This window comes from Gossypium arboreum, chromosome 3, assembly GCF_025698485.1.
Source record: "Gossypium arboreum isolate Shixiya-1 chromosome 3, ASM2569848v2, whole genome shotgun sequence".
Taxonomy (NCBI): Eukaryota; Viridiplantae; Streptophyta; class Magnoliopsida; order Malvales; family Malvaceae; genus Gossypium; species Gossypium arboreum.
In genome coordinates, this window is record NC_069072.1 from 139,019,561 (window position 1) to 139,041,562 (window position 22,002).

The window sequence follows — 22,002 nt, forward strand, 5'->3', positions numbered from 1 at the left end:
TGATTGAATGGTAATATATTTATTTATATGATGCATTGAATCGGTAAGTATTTAAATTTTTTTTAGTGATCTGTAAATGGTAGTAATGCTCCGAAACCCTGTTCTGGCAGCGGATACGGGTTAGGGGTGTTACAAAAAGAATCAATTTTTTTAACTTTTGACATTTTGTAAAAGTTTTTTTTAATTATTATTTTTATTCTCATTAAAAAGTTCAGCATATCTTTTACTTTATAACATTATGTTAAAAAAAATTCAAAAGCATTTTTGACATTAATAGTAAACCCTTAATTTGATTTGAAGTCACGAAATCTAGACATGACTTGTAAATGATATGATTGAAACCAAAATAAATTGAAATGTTGAAGACTTAAGATTTTAACATTATACTAAATTACGGTACACTCGTGATATGAGTGAAAATTAAAATTATATAATTAATATATTCATAAAAAATATTACATAAAAATAAATGAGGCTTTAATTAAAATGACAAAAATAGATATTAAAAATCATATTGTTTAGCTTTTTTTTCTTTTCTTTTTTTTATATAAAAGTTATAAGAAGATCACATTTAAAATAATATAATTTATTGATTAAAATATGCTATAAGTCCCTATATTCTTTATAAATCTAAAATTCAATCCTTATTCTTTTATTTTTATAAATTTAGTCTATTTATTTTTAGATTTCAAAATTCGAGTTCAATCATAATACCGTTAAACTCAAATTCATTTACAACACTATTTTTGTAGTTATAGTGTCACCAAGTGAGCTTTTTTAAATGTAACTCAAATAAATTTAACAATGTTAATACTTGAATTTAAATTTTGAAATTTAAAAGTAAATAGATTAAATCTTTGAAAATAAAATATAGGGACTAAATTTTAAATTTGTGAAAAGTATAAAATCTTATGAGATATTTTAACCTAATTTTTTTTGGTAAAATGATTATGATCTTAATATAATATATACTATTTAAACAGTGATTATGGAAGTGTAACGGACGTTAAGTATGTCATTAGTAAATGGGCTTACATTAACTTGAAACGCGTGGGAGAGATGTTCGAAAATTATGGAGAGCCTCTTACAATGGTTTCAATGACGTCATCAACCTTGTGTCATACTTGTTACGTCATCAACAATCCACCTGGCATTTTCCTTTAAAACTTTTACAACTTGATTTATTATATTTACTTTAAACTGTCAGAACTTTTAATCATATGACAAAACTACCCTTATTACACTGGTATTCGAGATGGATTTTTCTGGTGGTGGAGGTAAATTGCAGCAACTTTTAAGGCCATTATTGGGTGGCCCAATTTACGACAATTGCTGAGTTGTTTAAGAATGGTTCAAATGTGCTACAAGTCCCTGTGATTTTCTAAAATTTGGAATTTAGTCTCTATACTTTTATTTAATAGAATTTAGTCTTTTTACTTTTAAGATTTCAAAATTCAGATACAACTGTTAATACTATTAAATTTTTTATTAAATTTATTGCTATGACATTTTTAAATAAAAAACTCAATTGGTAGCCATGTAATTATAAAAATAACTTTGTAATTAACTTAAATTTTAAAAAATTAATAGTTTTAAAATTTTAAAATAGGAAAATTACAGGGACTAAATTCGAATTTTTGAAAAGTGAGTTATGACACGTTTTAAACTTTAATAGTCATAAAATGAAATTGTTTTACATATATGATAAAAAATTAGCTTGATTGTGGATAAACATGCGGTTAGGAATGATAGGGTGCGGTGAGGCCTCATTTTCATCCATGTAGCATATGCTTTAGAATCGTGATGGTTTAGATCATGTTTTGATTTTAATTCAATTTTGATAGAATATTATTTCAAATTGACATCATTATTATTAATTATTATGATAATAAAAGAATATTATTTCAATTGACATCATTATTATTAATTATTATGATAATAAAAAAAAAGTGAATTTAAGCGCATTTAAGTATATATTATTTTTAATTTAATGATTTGAGGATATAAGTAGTAGAAAAAAAAGTAATAAAGGATATTTTTGTTTTCATATTTTTATATAAATATTTTAAAATAAAAACAATTAAATGTTACTATTTCAAAAATTAATTGCTCACCATTTTAAATTAAATCTTTAGTTGTCCGCTATTGTGATAGCTTCGATCTTCAGGTTGATTGTTGGTTGCGACTTTTGAACAATATTTTTATTTTTATTTTTATTAATTTCAATCTAAATTGTTGTGATTTTTGTTTTGCCTACTTTCTTTTCTTTGAAGGTAATAGTAGTTTTAGTTTTATTTTTTACTTTTTAGTTTCTTATTATATATATATATATATATATATATATATATATATATATATATATATATATGAGATTTACCAAAGTAAAGATGTTACTAGATCTATTAAGAACCGATTTTGGAGGGTTTTATTATGATAAAGTATAGTGATGGCGTTCGTAAAATTGGAATCTGAAATGATAAGTAAGATAGATCATTTGACACTTAAGCTTTTGTGATTACTAATGTGGTGGGTCTTTTGGTATTCTTTGCAATAGTTACTCAGTTGACTGAAATTCATTATTAAGTTGGTCTGATGATGATGGAGTTGAGATGCAATTTTCAATGATTTAATTATGGTGATGCATCTTTTGTTTGTTTTTAAATTCTTCTAAAATTGCGGTTTTTGTCCGTTTATCTTTCTCTTCTTTTGAAATTATTTTACACACATGATAATTATGTATTAATTTATAATATCTTATTTATTTTTATACTGTTTTTATATCTTATTATCCATGATTTTTATTAATAATACAATTTTTCTAATAAAAAAACTTTAGCACTCCACCCCATGACTTAACTAATAACTAAGATTTCCATAAATAGATTTTTCTTATATTTTTGTCTTCACCGACATAATGGAAGTCACATGATGTAATATCAGTAAATATAGTGAAAATGGTGCATTAGAGGTGGATCACATGTAAGTGTTACTAAGCTTAGATATGGTTGCAAGTCAAATATATGTTTTTCTTTTAATTTGAATTTAAATCTATTTATTATTTGTTAAATTTCTTATTGTTTTTTTTAACTTAAATTTGATTTAATTGAAATTATTTCTTTAAATTGAATATCTAAATTAATTAATTATATAAATTTAGTAAATTGAAAAGGGTAGATGGTTGGATTTACATATCCAAATCAAAATTTGTTATGTACAAAATTAAAGTAAATTTGATTAATAAATATTTAATATTTGATATTTGCATTCCTTTGAATTTATAGTAGATAGTAGTTAAACTATCTAAATATGAATGTTATCGGTAGTGTTCTCTTGAGAGTTGGATTGTATTTCTCCTTCCAATAAAAGAATTGATAAATTAGTCATTGAATATTAGATTAAAAAATCAACTAGTCCTTTTATTAAAAATATCATCTATTCTTACTGTTAAAAACTGGTCCCTTCACATGTAAATGTATGATTATGTTGTCAACTACACCAGTTTTAACAGTAAAAATAAATAAAACTTTGAACAAAATGGATTAGTTTACTCTTTGATTTAACGTACAAAGACTAATTTTTTTCGTTCTTTTAATTAGGGGGAAAATATAATCTAACTTCTAATACAGAAGCCTTTATGATGCTTTTACCAAATAGTAATACCGGTTCACATAATTCACAAAAATGGTGTAGGCTTAGACAAATGAAATCTCAGGAGATTACACCATGGAAATGGTGATAATTTGCGTAGTCCTCTCCTAATAACAAATTGAGTGAAGCCCTAGAATATTGTGAAATTTGAATAGAATGAAAAGGATTTTTGACTTTCAAGTCTTCATCAAGTGTAAACCCTAAAAAGCATATGCCAATATTCATATATAGATTTATTTATTTACAAACGATGAAGACCGTCAGAAACAGATCCAAAAGTCACGTATTATAACTCACCAACCTTAAACCCAATCTACGACCATCCTCTTTTATTGGGACTCATTTTGTCCCCATTACCACAAATCCAACAACTTCCTTTCCCTTTTTAACATATATTCCTATTTCCTATGTAAATCACACGACCAGTATATATTTTAATATAATCTATTACAACTCTTGTAATTAATAAATTTATATTTTATTAATTTAATTTTAAAAATCACAAAATATCACTAAACTAATTAAAATTTTATTCAAGTTATTGAACTATTAAAAACTTTTTTAAAATTTAACTAACGAGTTCTAAACAATAACTCAATGATCGATATAGTACAGACAAGTAGAACAACACGATTTATATCCAAATCGATTTTACAGCTAATATTTAAGATTGAAAAACACCATCCGAAATTTAATTCATATATTCCTATAATATTCAAAGCTTGTAAAAGAGAATAAAAAAGATTCTAATTGGTGTAAATAATGTGAAAAAATTAAGCCATAAAATAACGATTTTAATAGTTCAAGGACTCAAATAAGAATTTTAAATAGTTTAATAACCATTTTATGACTATTTGAAGTTAAATGACAAAATCGTAAACTAAGATTGGATGTAACTTACCCTTAAAAACATTTTATGGTTGCTATTTACCTTAGGCAGACATGAATCCAAAGAACTAGGCCCATCAGGATTGGAATTCTGATTTCATTTCAAATCCAGTACGACCACGCATGTTTTTCTTCTCCACCCAACCCCCACTATTCTACTTGCAATTAATATAAAATAAAATAATAATAAAAACACAAAGGGTTAAAAGGGTAACCTGATTTCTACACAGCTATTTTAATATATATTATATATACGTATACAGTTATCCACCTTTTTTTGTTTCCTTTAATGGACTCATTTCACTCTGAATGCTCTGTGATAGCTAACACCCTCCTAACAAGCACTCTAGATGGACTTCTTCTATTTACTCACAAAAACCAAGCATTCATTTCACCCTTTTTATATTTTTCCTCGAATTCTGGAGAAAACTGTTTGTTGGGGGGAGGCAAATTTCCACATTTTGTTTCCTTCTTCATCAGACATATAAAGCACCAGGCCACTTCCCTTATACCAACCCTTTCCCTTTCCATAAGAAACACGATTGATTATTCTGCTGTGCTTTTCATTCATGTTTCACAAGCTGCGGCAAATTCAGCATTTTTTCCAAACTCATCATCTGAGGAACCATAGAATCACATAACATTAATAAGATTACAAATATGCTACGTTTTGTTACTAGTGTAATAACATACGAGGTAAAAGCTTATTTCACAAGCAATGTTTTAAGATACAACATGAAATCAGAATTAGATACAAAATATTCCATTGAACCTTCTTGAAGTAAAATTCTAAAAAGATCTCTACATAATGTCACAGCCGAGAAAAGATTCTTTATGATATAATTAGTAAGTGGATCATCACAGTTTGTTCATTTCATTGTTAAGTTGGGAATTGAGGGAAAACATTCACATTGGCAACCATTATTAATGCTGACTAATTTCATTAGAAACAGGTGTATGAAACTTGAAGCACAAAAAGATTAGAATATGCACTTACCATAACTTACAATTGCATGCCACAGGAAAACCATATGAAGGATAGACTTGAGTAACAGGGTGCAATGTACATGTTAACTGGAGTCTTCATCTGGCTTTGACCTCAAATTAGGAGCCACTTTTCTTAATATCTCGGCTTCTCTGGCTATTTGGATATCTGAAGGCCAAAAAATCTGATGTATAACTTTGAAAAGAAAACGAGGAAGTAAAGCCACAATTATTATAAGCAAAATGGTGAGCCAATAGGTGGGTGACTTCACCAGATGGTAGATTGTCCTGCCAAATATAAGAAGAATATAAAATCAATCCAATAAAAGTCTATAACTAAAGATCAAGAAAACATATTCTAAGGTGAAACTAACCAGTAATTTGGGAAGACAGGTATAGAATCCAATACTACCATACAGGCATATGTGATAATTATTGATCCCCACACTGCAGCATGAGTAATGAATACCCAGCGCCGAATGTCCATTGCCAAGTGTATATTAACAAGAATAACAACTGCTATAGTCCACAAACTGCCCATGCTCCATATATCAATTGTGCTCTCCTTATATGTGAATAGAGGTATATAGAACAGAACAAGGCTTTGCCATAGTGTGTCAATCATTGTGATCCAGAAGAGTCGTAGATTATACGCCTCATGTCTATGCCCCACGCCATACAGTTTAGGATACTCTAGGAGTGTTTTATGACTTAAATCCTTGTCAAGAATGCCAACAACAATAGTAGGGACAGAGGTATATATGACAGAATAAAATACACTACTCCAGTCTGTTAATGCAGAAGTTGTTGAAAAGGCTGTGCATAATATGTACCTACAACATACAAAATAATGTAACGTGAAACCCAAATCCATTAACTACAAAATTGCAGGAAAAGAGAGAACAGCTTAATATTTCGGTTAATTTGGTTGGTTTTCGTTGACGAAACAAAATTAACCTTCAACATTTTTTCAATGGATAATTCTACATATCCAACCAAAATATCAGAACAAATCAAAATCTAGAAGTACGATACAATGGAGATATTAATCACCATCAGATGTTAAATTAACACATACTAAAAGTTCAAAACAAATAAAATGAAGGTATAAAAACTTAACAGGACTAATCCTAACTGATAACCAAAATAACATTCAAATATCAATTTTTCTTAAAATCTCTTCTGTTAACCAAACTGAATTTTTTATGGTTAACCAACAAACCGAATTTGGTCAGTTAATTCAGCTAAAAACGAAACCAACAAACCGAATTTGGTCAGTTAATTCAGCTAAAAACGAATAACGAACACATTGGGGAAATTGCCTAGTATGTTCCCCCTTTCTTTTGACCAATGCACCCAAGAAATTCAAAAAGCTCAGATTTCACAACAAAAAACGGTACATACCAGAATAGCATCAACACAAAAACAGCATTGCGATAGAAGTTGTAAAGTACTAAGTAACCAACACGCTGATAATTCCAGTGACCATGAACCAATAGTAATCTTTTCAGAAACCGGAACTGGCCCATAGCAAAATCTGATGCCATCACAGCTTGCCGTCCTTCCTGACCACATATTCCAACACCAACATCCGCCATTTGGATCATTGAAACATCATTAGCCCCTGTCAAAATGTAATTATCAGAGAAATATCACTGCTAGCTTAAAACATGTAAACTGTAGAAACTAATGGAACCACTAGAGCAAAATCTAAACACAGCAAATAACACACAAGACTCACCATCACCAATAGCTAGTGTCATGTCATCAGTGCGGCTCTTGATAAGATCAACAATTCCAGCTTTCTGCAAGGGTGCAACACGACAACAGAGCACTACCTTACAGGAAGTTGCAATGTCAAAAAGCTGTTGAAAGGTGTAAAAAGAAGAATAGATATATTCAGGAATTAAGAAACAATGAGAGTAAATACACAAATAAAAGCAAGCCCAAAAACTGATTCATAGATAGAACCATCCTGAAAACAACACGCTACAGATACTACAAGCATTTAATCAATCTAGCAAATAAAAATTAGTCTTACCTCTGATTGTAAATCCTTCTCCAAAATATAGACCAAACTGTTTCCATCAATTATAAGTGCCAGGGGTGCACAGACATCTGGTTCTTCCTTTCCAGAATGTTGCTGTAGCACATTGGATGATTTTGTATCATCCGGTATCTCAAGATAACCATTTTCAGAGTTCTTTCTCCTTGTCGAGTTTTGTTTTTTCCTGTTTGCTGGTTGCACTCCATGTCTAGTCATTGCATCAGTCAAAAGATTCCTGCATTCTTCCTCTGAATTGCCATTTATGATTATTTGCTGCATATCAGCAGTCAGAAGTTTACATGACAGTCCAATAGAAATTGCCGTTTCCTGTTTATCCCCAGTCAGAACCCAAACTTTTATTCCTGCTTGCCGAAGAGACTCAATGGCTTCTGGCACACCATCTTGTAGCTTATCCTCAATTGCAGTAGCACCAAGTAATTTTAAGTTGCATTCTACTAAAGCTGCTGTTTGACGTAGTTTTGCAGCTCTGTCAATTAAAGAAGTGCTCGCATCTTCATATCGGCATTGCCACTGCTCAAGTTCCGCATCTGTAAGATCCCTTGCAGCAACTGCTAGAGTTCGAAGACCTTCTGATGAGTATTCAGTCAAATGACTTCGAGTTGCTTGTCTTATCTGATCAACCTTCTCGGTGTCTGCTAAAATGCTAAACATTGTGCTATCAGCACCTTTCACTAACACCTTGACCGTGTTGTCTGGAAATCTAATAACAACTGACATTCTCTTGCGCACGCTATCAAACTCGTGCAACCCCAAAACATCCAACCTGCAACGTGAAAGTTCTTTTTTAACATCACAAATTGCATAGATAAAAATAAATGTGAACCACTCAACACTTGGACTTGGAAAAGTTGCTAGGGCAGGATCAGTAGAAAATAATCTAATAGGCTGCATGGAGACAGAAGAAAAAACTATATACCTTAGTTTATTGCCATTGATATCAATCACAATATGACCTGATGTTCGCTCATGAAGAGTGTACCCATAAGCAGAGGCTGCAGAAACAAGTGCTTGCTCATCAGGAGATTCACCCTGATAATCAATAGTTTTAACCTCTCCCGATGAGTCACTACTTCCATGACTAGAAGAAGCATCCTGGGAAACAATTGGGATCACAGTATTACACGCAGCCAGGGTGAGGAAAAACAGATGTGCAGCAATTCTTTCATCTCCAGCCAAGTCTTTATGCAACAAATCCATAAGTTCAGAATCAACAGAAATTTCAGACTTAAGCTTCCATCTGCTTCGGACTGCTGCATCTGCAAGGATTTACAAAAGATTCGAATTAATACCACTTCTTAACAGTGTAACGTGCATTCCAATAGGATGAGGAATTAAAACGGAATTTTTCATAGATACAGAGCTCCATTATCCATGAATAGGTGACTAATGCAACAGCATAGAAAAGCATGTCAACCCAATCAAAGGCAAAGCCATACCTTTCCAACTTAACCTAGCATTTTATAAAATTTATGGGTAGGGTTGCCACCTGAAGGATGCAGAGATTGAATGAAGCAATCAAGAAGGAAGCTAAGTAATCTATCAAATCATGAGTTCAACCAAAAGTTAGAAGAAAGATTTTGTTGATATGTCCACTCAAGTTATTAAGTCAATAATCCAGGACTAGGGAATAAGTAAATAAATTTAAATTAATCCAAGAATAGCAGACCCAGTCCTGCAAATATATGGATATTAAGTTATTGAAATTCATAACAATCGCAAAAACAACTAATAAAAAAGAAGACATAAAGAAAAGTTAACAAGTCCTAACCAACACTAAATTATAATTTGTAGCATATAGTAAGGTCATTACTGAATGACAGAGGGATTATTATGTTATACCTGTGATGCTATTGTCCTGTAGTGAGTCATCTGTAAGATTGGAGCTCCTATAATCTTTCCCATAGACACTTGCTTTTCGGAATTCCATTTTGTTCTCAGTGAGTGTCCCTGTTTTGTCAGAAAACACATATCGTATTTGACCCAAGTCCTCATTTATGTTCAGCGATCGACACTGAAACCTTGAGCCAGAGTTGCTGCAGTACATGTGCTTATCTTCAATCATGAAATAAGACTGTCCCAAGCGAACTAACTCCATCGTAATATAAAGAGAGATTGGTATCATTATCTGAAAGACAATAACGGAACTTAAAAAGGAGAAAAAAGTTTCCATAGGGATCCCATAATATCTGTATGTTTTACCATTCTCCCTTCCTTCTCTTATGTATGTTTTTCTGTAATAAGGCAAGGTATCAAGTTCGTCCTTGTGACGATGGAGCCAAAGGCCCATACCAACAGCAACAACAGAACACATGACAAGAAGGAAAATGGACAACCAGAATGTTTCCCTGTTCATGTAGCCTTCCAATTTGCTTCGCTTTGAAGGGGAAACTGCACTGTTTAGCATTGCTTTTGTTTCCTGCCCAGCATAAACCACCACACCTATTATCCAATCAGTGTTCTTCAGCTGACAACCACGCAAAACAATGTTTGATTGGCTGAGAGGGAATTTATGTCCATTGAACTCCATATTGGCTGTGAACTCATAAATATTCCTATTAGGTTGCTCACATCTGATCAACCCCGATACATTACAACCTTCAAATATTGAAGAAGCTGTTTCCTGCCTAGCATATCTCGTCTTCAGGTTTGATTCACCATCCAAATTCATAGTCTGAATATAGGCAAGTCCGCTAGGGTCACTCGTCCCTAACAAAACCATGTCACAAGGAATTGTCTCATCAGCATGTATCTTGACAACCTCTCCAGCTCTTATCTTTTTCCATTTCTTCCTTTGGAACTCCCCCACCTGGAGAACTAATGCTTCCCTATTGTTTTCATTCCGATCTGACCTATGTCTTCGCCAATCCTCATAACCATCTTTAATTGCCGTGACACAAAGCACAAACAAGAGTGGGAAAAGAGACACAGTTCTCCCAAAGACTGCCAGAGGTGGAAGTTGATTGAGAGCAGCAATTGCCAGGAAATACAAATAGGCCACTCGATGAAACTGAATGAAAAGATTCTTAGGTAAGAAGGTGATGAGCGTATACTTGCTGGTCCGAATCTCATTCCCAGTGAACTCATACTTGTCATTAGTTCTCCTTGGATCATTAATGTAGATCAACCTTGGATTTTCTGAATACGGAAGATTATCATCAAAATCCACACTTTTGTTGCGGATCCTCCGTGATTTGCTCAAATTTTCTTGAGCCTGAGATGAACTCCTGGAAATATCAAAGCTTGTATAAGTGTTATCGTTGTTATGCAGCTCCATGGAACCCCAGGATACCTGATTTCCACTATCCGTGGTGGGGCATTCCAATGAGAACTGCTGACGGGAAAGACAGTCAGCAGAATACAACTATTTTGAAGTAACAAAAGAAGGGGAAAGCGCAAGAGAGGAAAGAGGTCTCAAAGGACAATGTGGTGTAGCCCCACACAGACAGCAGTTTCTTCCAGAACCTCTTCCTGTTGGTCTTCTAAATAAAGAAAATCGATGGCAGCCGAGGCAGCTAAAGGAAGGCAAGCAGCAAGCAGAAGTACCTTGGTGATGCACCACCACAGAGGAAGAATCAGATGAAGGCAGTAAAGTTTGCCCTGAAATCATAAATAATACAATTCTCAAATGACACCATACCCATAGGAGAATGCTATTAGTACTACTAGTATGCGGCAACTACCTCTGTTTTGTTCTTATATTCCCGTCGCCAGCTAAATCAAACAACAAGTAACAGAATTACATCCCAAACCTCCATTTCGTTCGCTTTGCCAACTACAATCTCGTTTCTTCTTCAATTCAGGCATAAAACAGAACGCATCTCAAAAATCCAAGAAAAAATAAAGACAAAGACAAAGAAGGTAACAAGCCCTATGCAAAAATTGTCGATCCAATCCAAGAACAGGAGATTCAAACCATGTCCTACAACCAGAAAAAGGAAAAATTAAATGAAAACAATGACAGATCTCTGCTAAAAACAACTCAACTCAGCTCCACGGACCATCTCTATTCCATATAATGCCAAAACTAGAAACATACACTGACAAAACAAAAATTAAAAAGAAAAAGTAAAAGAAAAACCTGAAAACTCCAAATGATGGCTATGACTATAATAATACTTGTAGCATTTAATTATCAATACAGCCCTAAAAACCCTAGTTCACAATTAAAAAGAAGCAAAGAAAAAAAAAAGAGATTATCGTATCGGGAAAAGCGCTGAGCACGAATCAATGCACTGAAAACGAAATCATAGTGAAATGGCAGATAAAGTAACAGAAAAAAAAAGAAAAAAAAAAAGGAAAAGAGATCTAAAAACCTGAGAGAAGAAGAGATCTCGGATCGAAGGAGAGAAGCAAAGCAGAGCGATGGTGAAAGTTCAGTTTTGTTAGAAAGTGCACGCAATGCGAGGAAATCGGAAAAGAGATTGGATGATGGCTTAGCATCAATCTTGGCTAATTGGTACTTTTAAATTTTATTTATTTATTTTTCTAAATTTTGGGGGGGTAAAATGAATATATGACAGATCAAAAACATGGATCTTGCTTGCTCTGTTTTTCCCCTACTACCAAACAACAATCACTTCCGTATTTCAATTAGCTATTCCATAACACTAACAGATCCCCTTTTTTTTTTTTTTACTTTTTTTTTATGTTTGCCTTTTAATTTATTTATTATAATTTATTTACAAAAATTTAAAAAATTATTTGTTATAAGGTTAAATTCTGTTATTAGTCCCTGTACTTTGTGAAAGTTATGAATTTAGCCTTTGTATTTTAATTTGGTTACTTTTTAGTCCTTATATTTTTTAAACTTTAAAATTTCAGTCATCACCGAACGATAACTATTAAATTCATTAATTATTTGGTTAACCTTTGAATTAGGGATTTAAATCGTTATTACTCTTAAATTGGCTTAATTTCACCTCTTGACCTTAATTTTACCAATTTAGACAAATTAGTTTGATTTATCTCTCGACCTCACCAAACTAACCCGAGGCTATCAATTTGGTGTTTGATAAGATCTCCTTTCAGCCTCACTTACTTAATTTTCCCTTAGGAGCGTCAAATCTTAAGTTTTGAAGTCTATTTGATTTAGTCTAGATTTTTTAATTCAGTCCCTAAACCCAAAAATCAACTACCCAGCATTTACATCAACCAACCACCTATAATTTAGTTACTCGTACTCAGATTTAAACAAAACAAAAAAAGACACAATAATCACACACTATAGGCATAAATTACAGGTACGTCGAGTTGATTTTCAACCACACCGAGTGTGATCAAAGATACATCTTTTGAGAGAGAGTGTCATGTTAAATTGCTTGATTATTTTTTGATATTTTCCCTTGTAATTCCACACTCAACTAATAGGCTTTCTTTGTAAGAGATTCAACCTTTGTATGTGAGGTTTTGGGTGAGTGGTTGTAACAAGTTAAGACAATCTATTGAGGTTGCAATTACTTCTAGGTCTAATGGTGAATTGGGTTTTAGCCAGTAGGTGGTTGGATTGGTTTTAAAATGAAACCAATCGTGATTGATTATAAAATGAAACCAATCACTGAGTGAAGATCCTCGGTAACTTTAGAAGCATTTCATGTTTTGAGTAATTCTTTCATGTATTACAATTTACTTACTATCTTAGAAACCTCTAAAATTACTTAATTTCATAAAAACATTCGGCAATTATTTCATGTATTACGAATTACTTCATTTCTTAAAAACTTTTCATATTTCAAGTAATTCTTTCAAATACTACTAATTATTTAACTTCTTAAAAATCATTCATGTTTTGAGTATTCATTTCACATGTCAAGTAATTCTTTCGTGTTTTACAAAATATTTACAAGTGTATGATTTTTGGCATAATGATAAATTAAATCCTTAACATTTATATCTCGTGTTAATATGACCCTTGTTTTTTTTAATTAAATTTGGCTTTCAACCTTTTGAAAGGAATCGAATTTGACCATCAACCTTTGAAAAAGAATCCAAATGTTGTTTTTTATAATGAAAATATTAACTAAAACATTAATTGTTTAAACATGGTAACCCGCATGATAGTCCATGTATATTTCATGCTTTTTTTTTAAATATGAATTTAATATAATTTTTTTGAAATTTGAATTAATTTTTAAATTTTAAATTATTTATTAATATGACATATAAGACAAATAATGTCATGTCAGTATGAAGTACATGTAACCGTCGTGTGGATTGCCATGCTAAAATTGTTAAAAAATAATGTTTTAGTCAACATTTTCGTTAAAAAGTTATTTGACTATTTTTGAAATATTAATGTTCAAATTTAGTTTTAAAAATAATAATGGCGAGTTGAAAAATTATATAAACATTGAGGGCTAATTGATCATTATGCATTTTTAGAATATAAGGTCATGCATATTATTGAATTTTAAAAATTACAACCACCTTTTATTTTAAAATAATTAGCTTCTAGTGTCACATTTGTTGCATATAATTTTACGTGTTTAATATTTAATTATTTTTAAAATATTGTGTTTTATCTGCAATACTTAATGTAAAATAATATTTATTATTTAAATTATTGAGTATAATTAAAATATATTAACTTATCAATTCAAATATTATAATAAAAATTTCAGATAATACAATTTTTTGGTATATAACCACAAAGGACATCATCCATTTTACGGTTTGAGTCTAGTACCATTCAAACCGAGTGTGATATTCAAGTAAAGTTCTCCCAACAATAATGACTCGAGATTCAAATTTGGTCCAAATAATAACTCAATTATACGTCAAGAAAATTAGCAAATTTTTAAAAATAAAAATAATACAACTTTTGTTTACGTCAAAATTTTTAACTCATAATGATATAATTATAATTATCGTAACTTTTTTTCTTCTATCCAAGTAACAACTTCTAATAAATTATAATCATTTTTAAAAATATAATTATCTAAACTTCTAGTTTGTTTCCATTTTTAAACTAAATATTATAATTATTTTTAAATATAAATTTAGTAGTATTATAACTATGAGTTTAATTTTTTTAAAATTTATGTTTATATATATTTATATATTATAGTATTATAGATAAGAAAAATATAATTAATCTTAATCTATAAAGGAATTCAAATTTTATTTTAAAAGGCATCTGAATTACAAAAATTTATTACATATAAAAATTTGAAAAATGGGATAAATATTTAATATAATACATATTACATTATCGTGTTGTAACGTTTTAGTCACTGAGCCATTAATTGATGTTAACAATGTAATGGGAAGTTGACGTGGCACGTTAAATCACATTTTCATATAAAAATTTTAAGTTAAATTCTACAATTGGTCTCTATATTTTTTCATTTTAAGCAATTTTTTTTTTTTCTTTTATGTTGTTTTAACTTTTTTTTTTTCATTCTCTTTTGCTTCTCCCTTTGTTTTCCTCCCTTCTTCATTTCTTTTAACGTAGTTTTTCTATATTTTCCATTTGTTAAAACTAGCCCACAAGATCGTCTGACTCGGAAAAATTAAATTGTTCAAAAAAGTAAATATAGAGGGACTAACTTTAACAAATGGAAAACATAGAAAAACTATGTTAAAAAAATGGAGAAGGGAGGAAAACAAAGGGAGAAGCAGATGGCAATGAAAAATAAAGGAAAAATGAAATTTAAAAGAATATAAAAGAAAAAATTTAAATTGCTCAAAACGAAAAAATATGGGGATCAATTGTATAAATTAACCTAAAATTTTTGTTCGAAATGATGATTTAACGTGCAACATCAGCTTACGGATTACACTGTTAATGGCTTAGTGACTAAAATGTTACAATGCGATAACATAAGTGAGTAAAACATAACATTTAAAATATAAGTGACTAAAAGGTAACTCGAGATAAACAAAAGTGATTATTTTAAAATTTACCCAAAAATCAAATAAGGATTTTATTATTTCTTCGCTTGTAACTGGGAAATCCCGGTTTCTTGTGCTTAATCTCTTATTCTTTCCTATTTGCAACTATTTAAATTTTAATTTTTAAAGGTTTATTATTATAAATAAAACTACACTCACATGTATAATAAAAGTATAAATATTTGTCACAAATATAAATATATATTTAACTAGCTATGACATAAAATAAAATATGCACAAAAGCACAGTAAATAAGTATCGGATAAAATTCTTGTATAGTATATACATATGTTGAGATTGAAGACTTATATTTTACAATTACTAATGGTGAACCTCAAACATGGGCGTTTAAAAGCTCAAGATCTCTATCTCAACCAACAATGTCGAGGTCTTCAACAAATTATAAAATGATTACTAAATTATTTGAAAGTTTTTTTTTAAGTTATTGAGTCGTTTTGTTTTTTTTTTTTTAAGTTCGGCTAGCGAGATTCAATCAATAATTTGATGATTGTTATATTGGATCAATATCCATCAATGAATAGAAGAATATATCTTAGATTTAAGTCGATCTGATAGTCAATATTAGAGATCGAAGAAGAAAACTACTTGTACTTTGGCTTGCAAAATTGTAACATTTAAAACTATTTCATAAAACTAAACGTAGAAAAGAAGAAGAATAAATGCTTTCAATTGGTGCAGATAGTGCGAACAGAGAAAGCCATGCGACATCGATTTTAATAACTCAATGACTTAAATAAAAATTTTCAAATAACTCAATGACTATTTTGTAAACTTTTAAAATTAAATAACTAAAATGTAAATTTATTAATAATTTAGTAACCTAAAGGTTAAAGGTTTTTTTGTAAAATTTTCCTATGCATAATAAGAGAAAAGGGCAGCAATAAGAAGCCCAAATGAAATAAAGGAAGCAAGCTCAATAATGGACCGTCCATTCCCTAAGATCCAAGGGATATGTTAGTTGCGGTCCATATGCCTTTGATACTTGACCCAATCCGGTTCCAACACTCCTAACCATACTAAAAGCACCTTCTTCTCGGTTTCGGTTTCTCTTCAACGACATCCTTCGCTTTTAAGAAGGTAAAACAACGGCAGGAAATCCCTCCATATCTCTTTTACCTTTTTCATTCACTCTTTAGGTTTAAATTCTGTTCCGGCGAATGGAGAGAGAGCTCATGAAATTGTTTGACGCAGCCAGGAAAGCCGCGGATTTGGCTGCCGCCGCCTCCGATGCCGTTTCCTCCAAGGGTCCCGAAGTTTCTAGATGCGTCGACGCCTTGAACCAGCTCAAGACTTTCCCTGTCACTCACGACATTCTTGTTTCTACTCAGGTTTTTCACTTTCTCCGAAATCAATATATGTTTTACTCTCTCTCTTTTTTTTTTTCCTTTTTAAAATAAAATTCCGATCAATGAATAATTTCCTGTATAGATTTTTACGTTGTTTTAATTTTTGTGACTGTGGATTAGGAGGGAAATCAAATTCTTTCACTAAAAAATTTCGGTATTTCTTTGATTGAGAATTTAACTATATGCATGTATGCATGCATGCATGGATACATGGATGTATGCATGTATGTGCTAGCAGTGCAGTTTACAAACTGTGGAAAGGTGGTTTAATTGTTTTCTTTGTGATCGGTTAAGTATAATCAACTATGTTAGGTGAAAAAATATTAGGGCATGAAATTTGATTTTTTTCAATTTTATAATTTGACATTTTGATTTGATTAAATTTTTGTAAATCCAATATAAAATAAATTGATGCATTCATTTATTCATTTGAACCAAAATCAAAGTTTAAGGTTTAAGGTGTGAAACTGCATAAAATCCAATTTTATGTACTAATTTGCACATTGAATCAAAGTTCATGTACAATTTTGATATTTATCAAAAAAAAAAATAGAGATTGCATGAATTGTTTGATTTTGCGCACACCCAGAAATTCACAATTTGAAGTCTGTTATTGCTGCTTTTTAGAATCTTTGGACAGTTAAAATATAGAAATACTTGAATGTATTATGCTTTTACCATAGTAAGGCTCTCATTTTTTAGTATGATTTTGACTACCGATATAAAGGAATGATAGAAAAGTGGATGAATAGGATGTTAGGACTTAGGAGAACTAGTGTAGGTAGTGTTTTTAAAAAAAATTGCCCTTTTCTTCATGTCTTATCTTATAGTAGGTAAAAATATCATGGAGTCAGATTGCATTTTGCTCTTGGAAAAAAAATGTCTTTATCCTTTTATTAAAAATTCTATCAATCTCTACTATTAACCAAAATGACCAGTTTTTCATTTGATCTAACTACAAAGACTAATTGCAGGGGCCTCCATGATATTTTTACCTTAATAGTATGATTTATAACAACTTCATTTACGATACCCTCTTATTATTTTTTTTACGAAGCTCGTGAGAAAGCTTCGACCTCTCACAAAGCATCCTACGGAGAAGATTCATAGAATGGCTTCGGATTTGCTGGAGTTATGGAGAAAAATTGTTATTGAAGAGCCTTCCAAGAGTGAGAAAAATGGCACTGCTAGTGCTGTCAAGGTTGAGAAAATTCAGAGGTTGAGTGCTCTGAAGGCTGAAAAGATCTCCAGTACGGAAACCATAAAGGTTTTGAAGAGCCTTCCAAGAGTGAGAAAAATGGCACTGCTAGTGCTGTCAAGGTTGAGAAAATTCAGAGGTTGAGTGCTCTGAAGGCTGAAAAGATCTCCAGTACGGAAACCATAAAGGTTAAGGAAGCGCCTAACGGTGGTTCAACGAAGCACGTCAAAGTTGAGAAAAAGGAAGCGGATGGAAATACAGCAATGGCTGAGAAGATAAATCGCGGAGAGACTGGTAAGATTAAGAAGATTTATATCGACGGGAAAACAAAGGCGAAGAGTGCTCCAAAGTTGATTACATTGGTCAAATTTAATGATCCTTTGCGTGATAAATTTCGGAAGATCCTAGTGGAGGCCTTGTCTAAAGTTCCCAGTGAGACTGATGAAGACATGTTGGATCAAGTTCCCAGTGGAATCTGTGATGTTCAGGAAGATGGGTAAATCAAATGGCACCAGCAAGATTAAATATAGATCGATAATGTTCAACATGAAGGATCCGAAAAATCCAGACTTCAGGAGGAAAGTTCTTGTAGGAGAAGTGAATCCGGAAAGGCTTATCACTATGACCCCAGAAGAAATGGCCAGCGAGCAAAGGCAACGCGAGGATAAAGAAATAAAAGAAAAAGCTCTATCTCGCGATCCATTTAAGTGCGGTCGTTGTGGTAAACGGGACACCAGTTACTATCAAATGCAGACTAGGAGTGCAGATGAACCTAGGACAACATACGTAACGTGTGTAAACTGCAACAATCAATGGGAATTCTGTGAGAGGAATCCGGATTATCCGTCATTGAAGATGTAGGGTTGATAATCTTGATAAGTTTAAAATAATCTTTCATTCATATATATTTTTCTACTACAGGGATTAAGCGATAACTAGGTATTGAGCTTGGAATGCAACCAGAGAGGCTCACGTTGGCTATATTTCATATATCGTGCCAGTCTCTGGCTATAAAAGGCTTTTCATGTGAAGTGCTTAATGGTTGTCTTTTTTCGCCATAGCAGCTCGGGATTTATTCATTTGCAAAGGGTAGGGTAGGGTAGTTGTAGAATTAGGCTTCTTAGTTTACCAACAACAATGCAAGCCATGTTTTATAATTTTTCTAGTACTGTTATTTTTGTATCATTTTCGTACTCCCTTTCCCGTTTACAATTTTTTTATGCAACTTTCATGAATATTTATATGATTTAATGCTGTATATAACCTTGGTACATGCATATCAAAAAAGAAGAAAAAAGATGTTTAAGAGTAAATTACATTTAAGTTCATTAAATTACTTAACATTTTGGTCATTCAATTTTAAAAAGTCATAAAATGATCATTAAATTATTTGAAAGTTTTATTTAAGTTATTTAACTTTTAATTTTTTCTAAATTTAGCTAGCAAGTTATTGATAAGTAGAATAACATATTTTAATAGTATCGAAGATAAAAAAGTTTGTTCGAGTTTTAATTTGTAAATTCGCGATATTTAAAGTTGTTTCATGAAAAAATAAATAATAAAAGAGAAAAGGAGGAGAATTATTATATAATAATAATTTTAATAGTTTAATGAATTAAATAAAATTTTGGTAAATTTATTAATAATTTAATAATTTGTAATGTATGTTCAAAGACCGAGGAAGAAACATTTAAAAAGAACAAAGATTTTGGGTATAATTTACCACTTTCCAACAAGATGAGTTACAACTATAATGAGATATTATACTATAATGTTTGCTTTTAAAATGACAAAAAGATAAGGAAAAGAGAAGATAAAAAGGAAAAAAAAGCCTTAATCATTATTCTTTAAAATCTTTGAGAAGAATTGGATGGGGTTGAAGCCTGCAGTGGGTTTTCATCTCTGGATTCATACCCTTTTAATTCCTGAAGAAAATTTGAATATAAGTAGAAAATGAGATAATTTTTTCCAAAGAAACCTGTGAAATGTTGTTTCCAGTATTATGGTAAAAGTGCTATGCGCGTATTAAAAGTTAGATTACAATTAATTTTTTTTATTTAAAATAATTAATAAGTTAATTCATGTCATTATATCAAAGAGCAAACTGATTCTTTTTGTTATTATTAAAAATTGACGTGACTGATAAAATAATCAAACAGTTACACGTATCGCATGTAATTTGTCGGGATCAATTTTTAATAATAAAAATACAAATTTTTTATCAAAAGAATTTTTTGCTCCTTGATATACTACATGGGACTAATTTATATATTTCTTAAATAGAATGAACAAAATGCGACTCCGTGATACCCGATATTGTCTCACTCTGCCAAGAGCCCAAATGATTTCTTTGGCAGCTAAGGTGCTCTACTTCTGTGAATCCGCCATCATCACCTTTTTCAGACATTCAAGCTCTCGGCAGAGTATACAAAACGCTAAACAAATGACAATTTACAGATTTTTTAAAGAAGCGAATTTTTTTTAAATAAATATATAGGAGGATTGCATTTTCAGTCATAAAAACACTCACCAGCGAATGCACCTCATTCATGTTCCAACCACTTCGTTGTTTTTCCCTCAGTGATTTTAATGGAGATATCCTCTGATTCAAAAACCATCATAAATGTCAAACAAATGAATTTGAATCATTAAATTTGTTTAAAAAAAAAACATGAATTGATTAATTAATTACCATGGAATAAGATTTGAGCTCCTTCAATCTGAAGAGCCTATCAACTTGAATTTCGAGGTGTCTTTGAATCTGACCTCGCTCTTCGATCTCTTTCATTTGCAAAAGAAGCAATGCTTCCCTCTCTTTCAACATCTTCTCCGTCTTCTCTTTATCCAATCTCAAACGCTCCGTCTTCATCCTTACGGCGTTGAGCTCCTCAGCCAACGACGAATTCAAATCTAACGCCGTCGTCTCCATTTTCTCGGCGGCGGTGGCCGTAACCGGATGTTGATGGTTCAGTAGGTTCCGTTCGTCGGAATGGAGAATCCGGTACTGTTGCTTGGGATTCGAAACAAGCACAGAGTCAGTGGCAGTAACAGTAACAGTGGCAGTGTTATTGTTATTCAATGGATGGAGAGGCATGCGTTGGCTGAAACGTAAATGAGCCGTCGCCATTGCTAGAAATATGAGATTTTGATTTGACAATAGAATGGTCCAAACGAGAGGAAGATAAGAAAAGGAGAGGAGAGAGACATGCGCTGTTTGAATTTGAATAAAAAATAGGCTTTCAAACTATTTATTTTTCATTTACTTAAAATGTTTTTAGTTTTTTTATTATTATTTAAAAGTGATATATATTAACTATCAGTGTAGGGTAAAATGAGACAAAATTTATTAAGAGAAGACTAGACTCGTTTGGAGAGGAGCTTGTGAAGTGTTGCCTATAAAATGTTGACGAACTCTTTCACTAAGGTTAGTTCTTCATTGCTTTTCAAAAATATTTCTGGCTTTAAAAGTATTTTTGGAATAAAAGCTGTTCAGAACAAATTATTTTTGGCTGAAATTTTTAGCTTTTCAGAAGTGCTTTTCAAAAGCACTTCTAAAAAAAAGAAGCTAAAATTTTTAGCTTTTCCTCTCCGAAAAGTATTTTTAGTGATTAATTACTTTTTCACCCTTCCAATAATATAGTACTTTCCGTTTTTTTTCTTGATACTTAATTACAAATATATTAAAATTATTAATTAAAAATAAAAAATATTTTTAAAAATACTAATTACAAATATTTAATAGTTATATTTAAATATTTAAAATATAGTTTATATATTCTAATTAAATTTTATAAATAATTAATATTTATTGCTTAAAATATTTAAAATTTATATTTTATATATTAAAATATTAACAAGAAGTTATAATAAATTTTTATATTCTTACTAAAATATAATAATATTAACTAATTTAAATATTATTTAAATGTATATTTGTTACTTGATAATAACATGTCACA

At 31.0% G+C, this 22,002-nt stretch overlaps 2 protein-coding genes and 1 pseudogene across 5 annotated transcripts; 1 reads left to right on the forward strand and 2 right to left on the reverse strand.

The window, feature by feature from the left end:
• Positions 1-4,662: 4,662 nt before the first annotated feature.
• On the reverse strand, positions 4,663-12,236 carry LOC108476077 (phospholipid-transporting ATPase 1). 2 transcript variants are annotated; one of them, XM_053026118.1, is made up of 11 exons: positions 11,902-12,236; positions 11,667-11,740; positions 11,269-11,507; positions 9,428-11,185; positions 8,505-8,844; positions 7,562-8,351; positions 7,262-7,385; positions 6,925-7,144; positions 5,895-6,353; positions 5,534-5,808; positions 4,663-5,153 (listed from the first exon to the last, which is right to left on the reverse strand). In XM_053026118.1, the coding sequence occupies exons 4-10, from the start codon at positions 10,860-10,862 to the stop codon at positions 5,607-5,609; spliced, it is 3,570 nt and encodes a 1,189-aa protein (XP_052882078.1). In that variant the 5' UTR covers positions 10,863-11,185; positions 11,269-11,507; positions 11,667-11,740; positions 11,902-12,236; the 3' UTR covers positions 4,663-5,153; positions 5,534-5,606. The 2 variants fall into 2 exon arrangements, with proteins under 2 accessions (XP_052882078.1, XP_017633636.1); XM_017778147.2 differs by lacking the exon at positions 11,667-11,740.
• A 4,253-nt stretch (positions 12,237-16,489) lies between these two features.
• On the forward strand, positions 16,490-19,268 carry LOC108475729 (transcription elongation factor TFIIS-like; annotated as a pseudogene).
• A 481-nt stretch (positions 19,269-19,749) lies between these two features.
• LOC108475640 (uncharacterized) lies at positions 19,750-21,285 on the reverse strand. Of its 3 annotated transcripts, XR_001869999.2 has the most exons (4): positions 20,736-21,285; positions 20,574-20,645; positions 20,354-20,478; positions 19,750-19,968 (listed from the first exon to the last, which is right to left on the reverse strand). XR_001869999.2 is itself a non-coding variant. In XM_017777624.2 (3 exons), the coding sequence occupies exons 1-3, from the start codon at positions 21,168-21,170 to the stop codon at positions 19,891-19,893; spliced, it is 585 nt and encodes a 194-aa protein (XP_017633113.1). In that variant the 5' UTR covers positions 21,171-21,285; the 3' UTR covers positions 19,750-19,890. The 3 variants fall into 3 exon arrangements, 2 of the variants coding, with proteins under 2 accessions (XP_017633113.1, XP_017633114.1); XM_017777624.2 differs by lacking the exon at positions 20,354-20,478; XM_017777625.2 differs by lacking the exon at positions 19,750-19,968 and having other exon boundaries at positions 20,152-20,478.
• Positions 21,286-22,002: the final 717 nt, after the last annotated feature.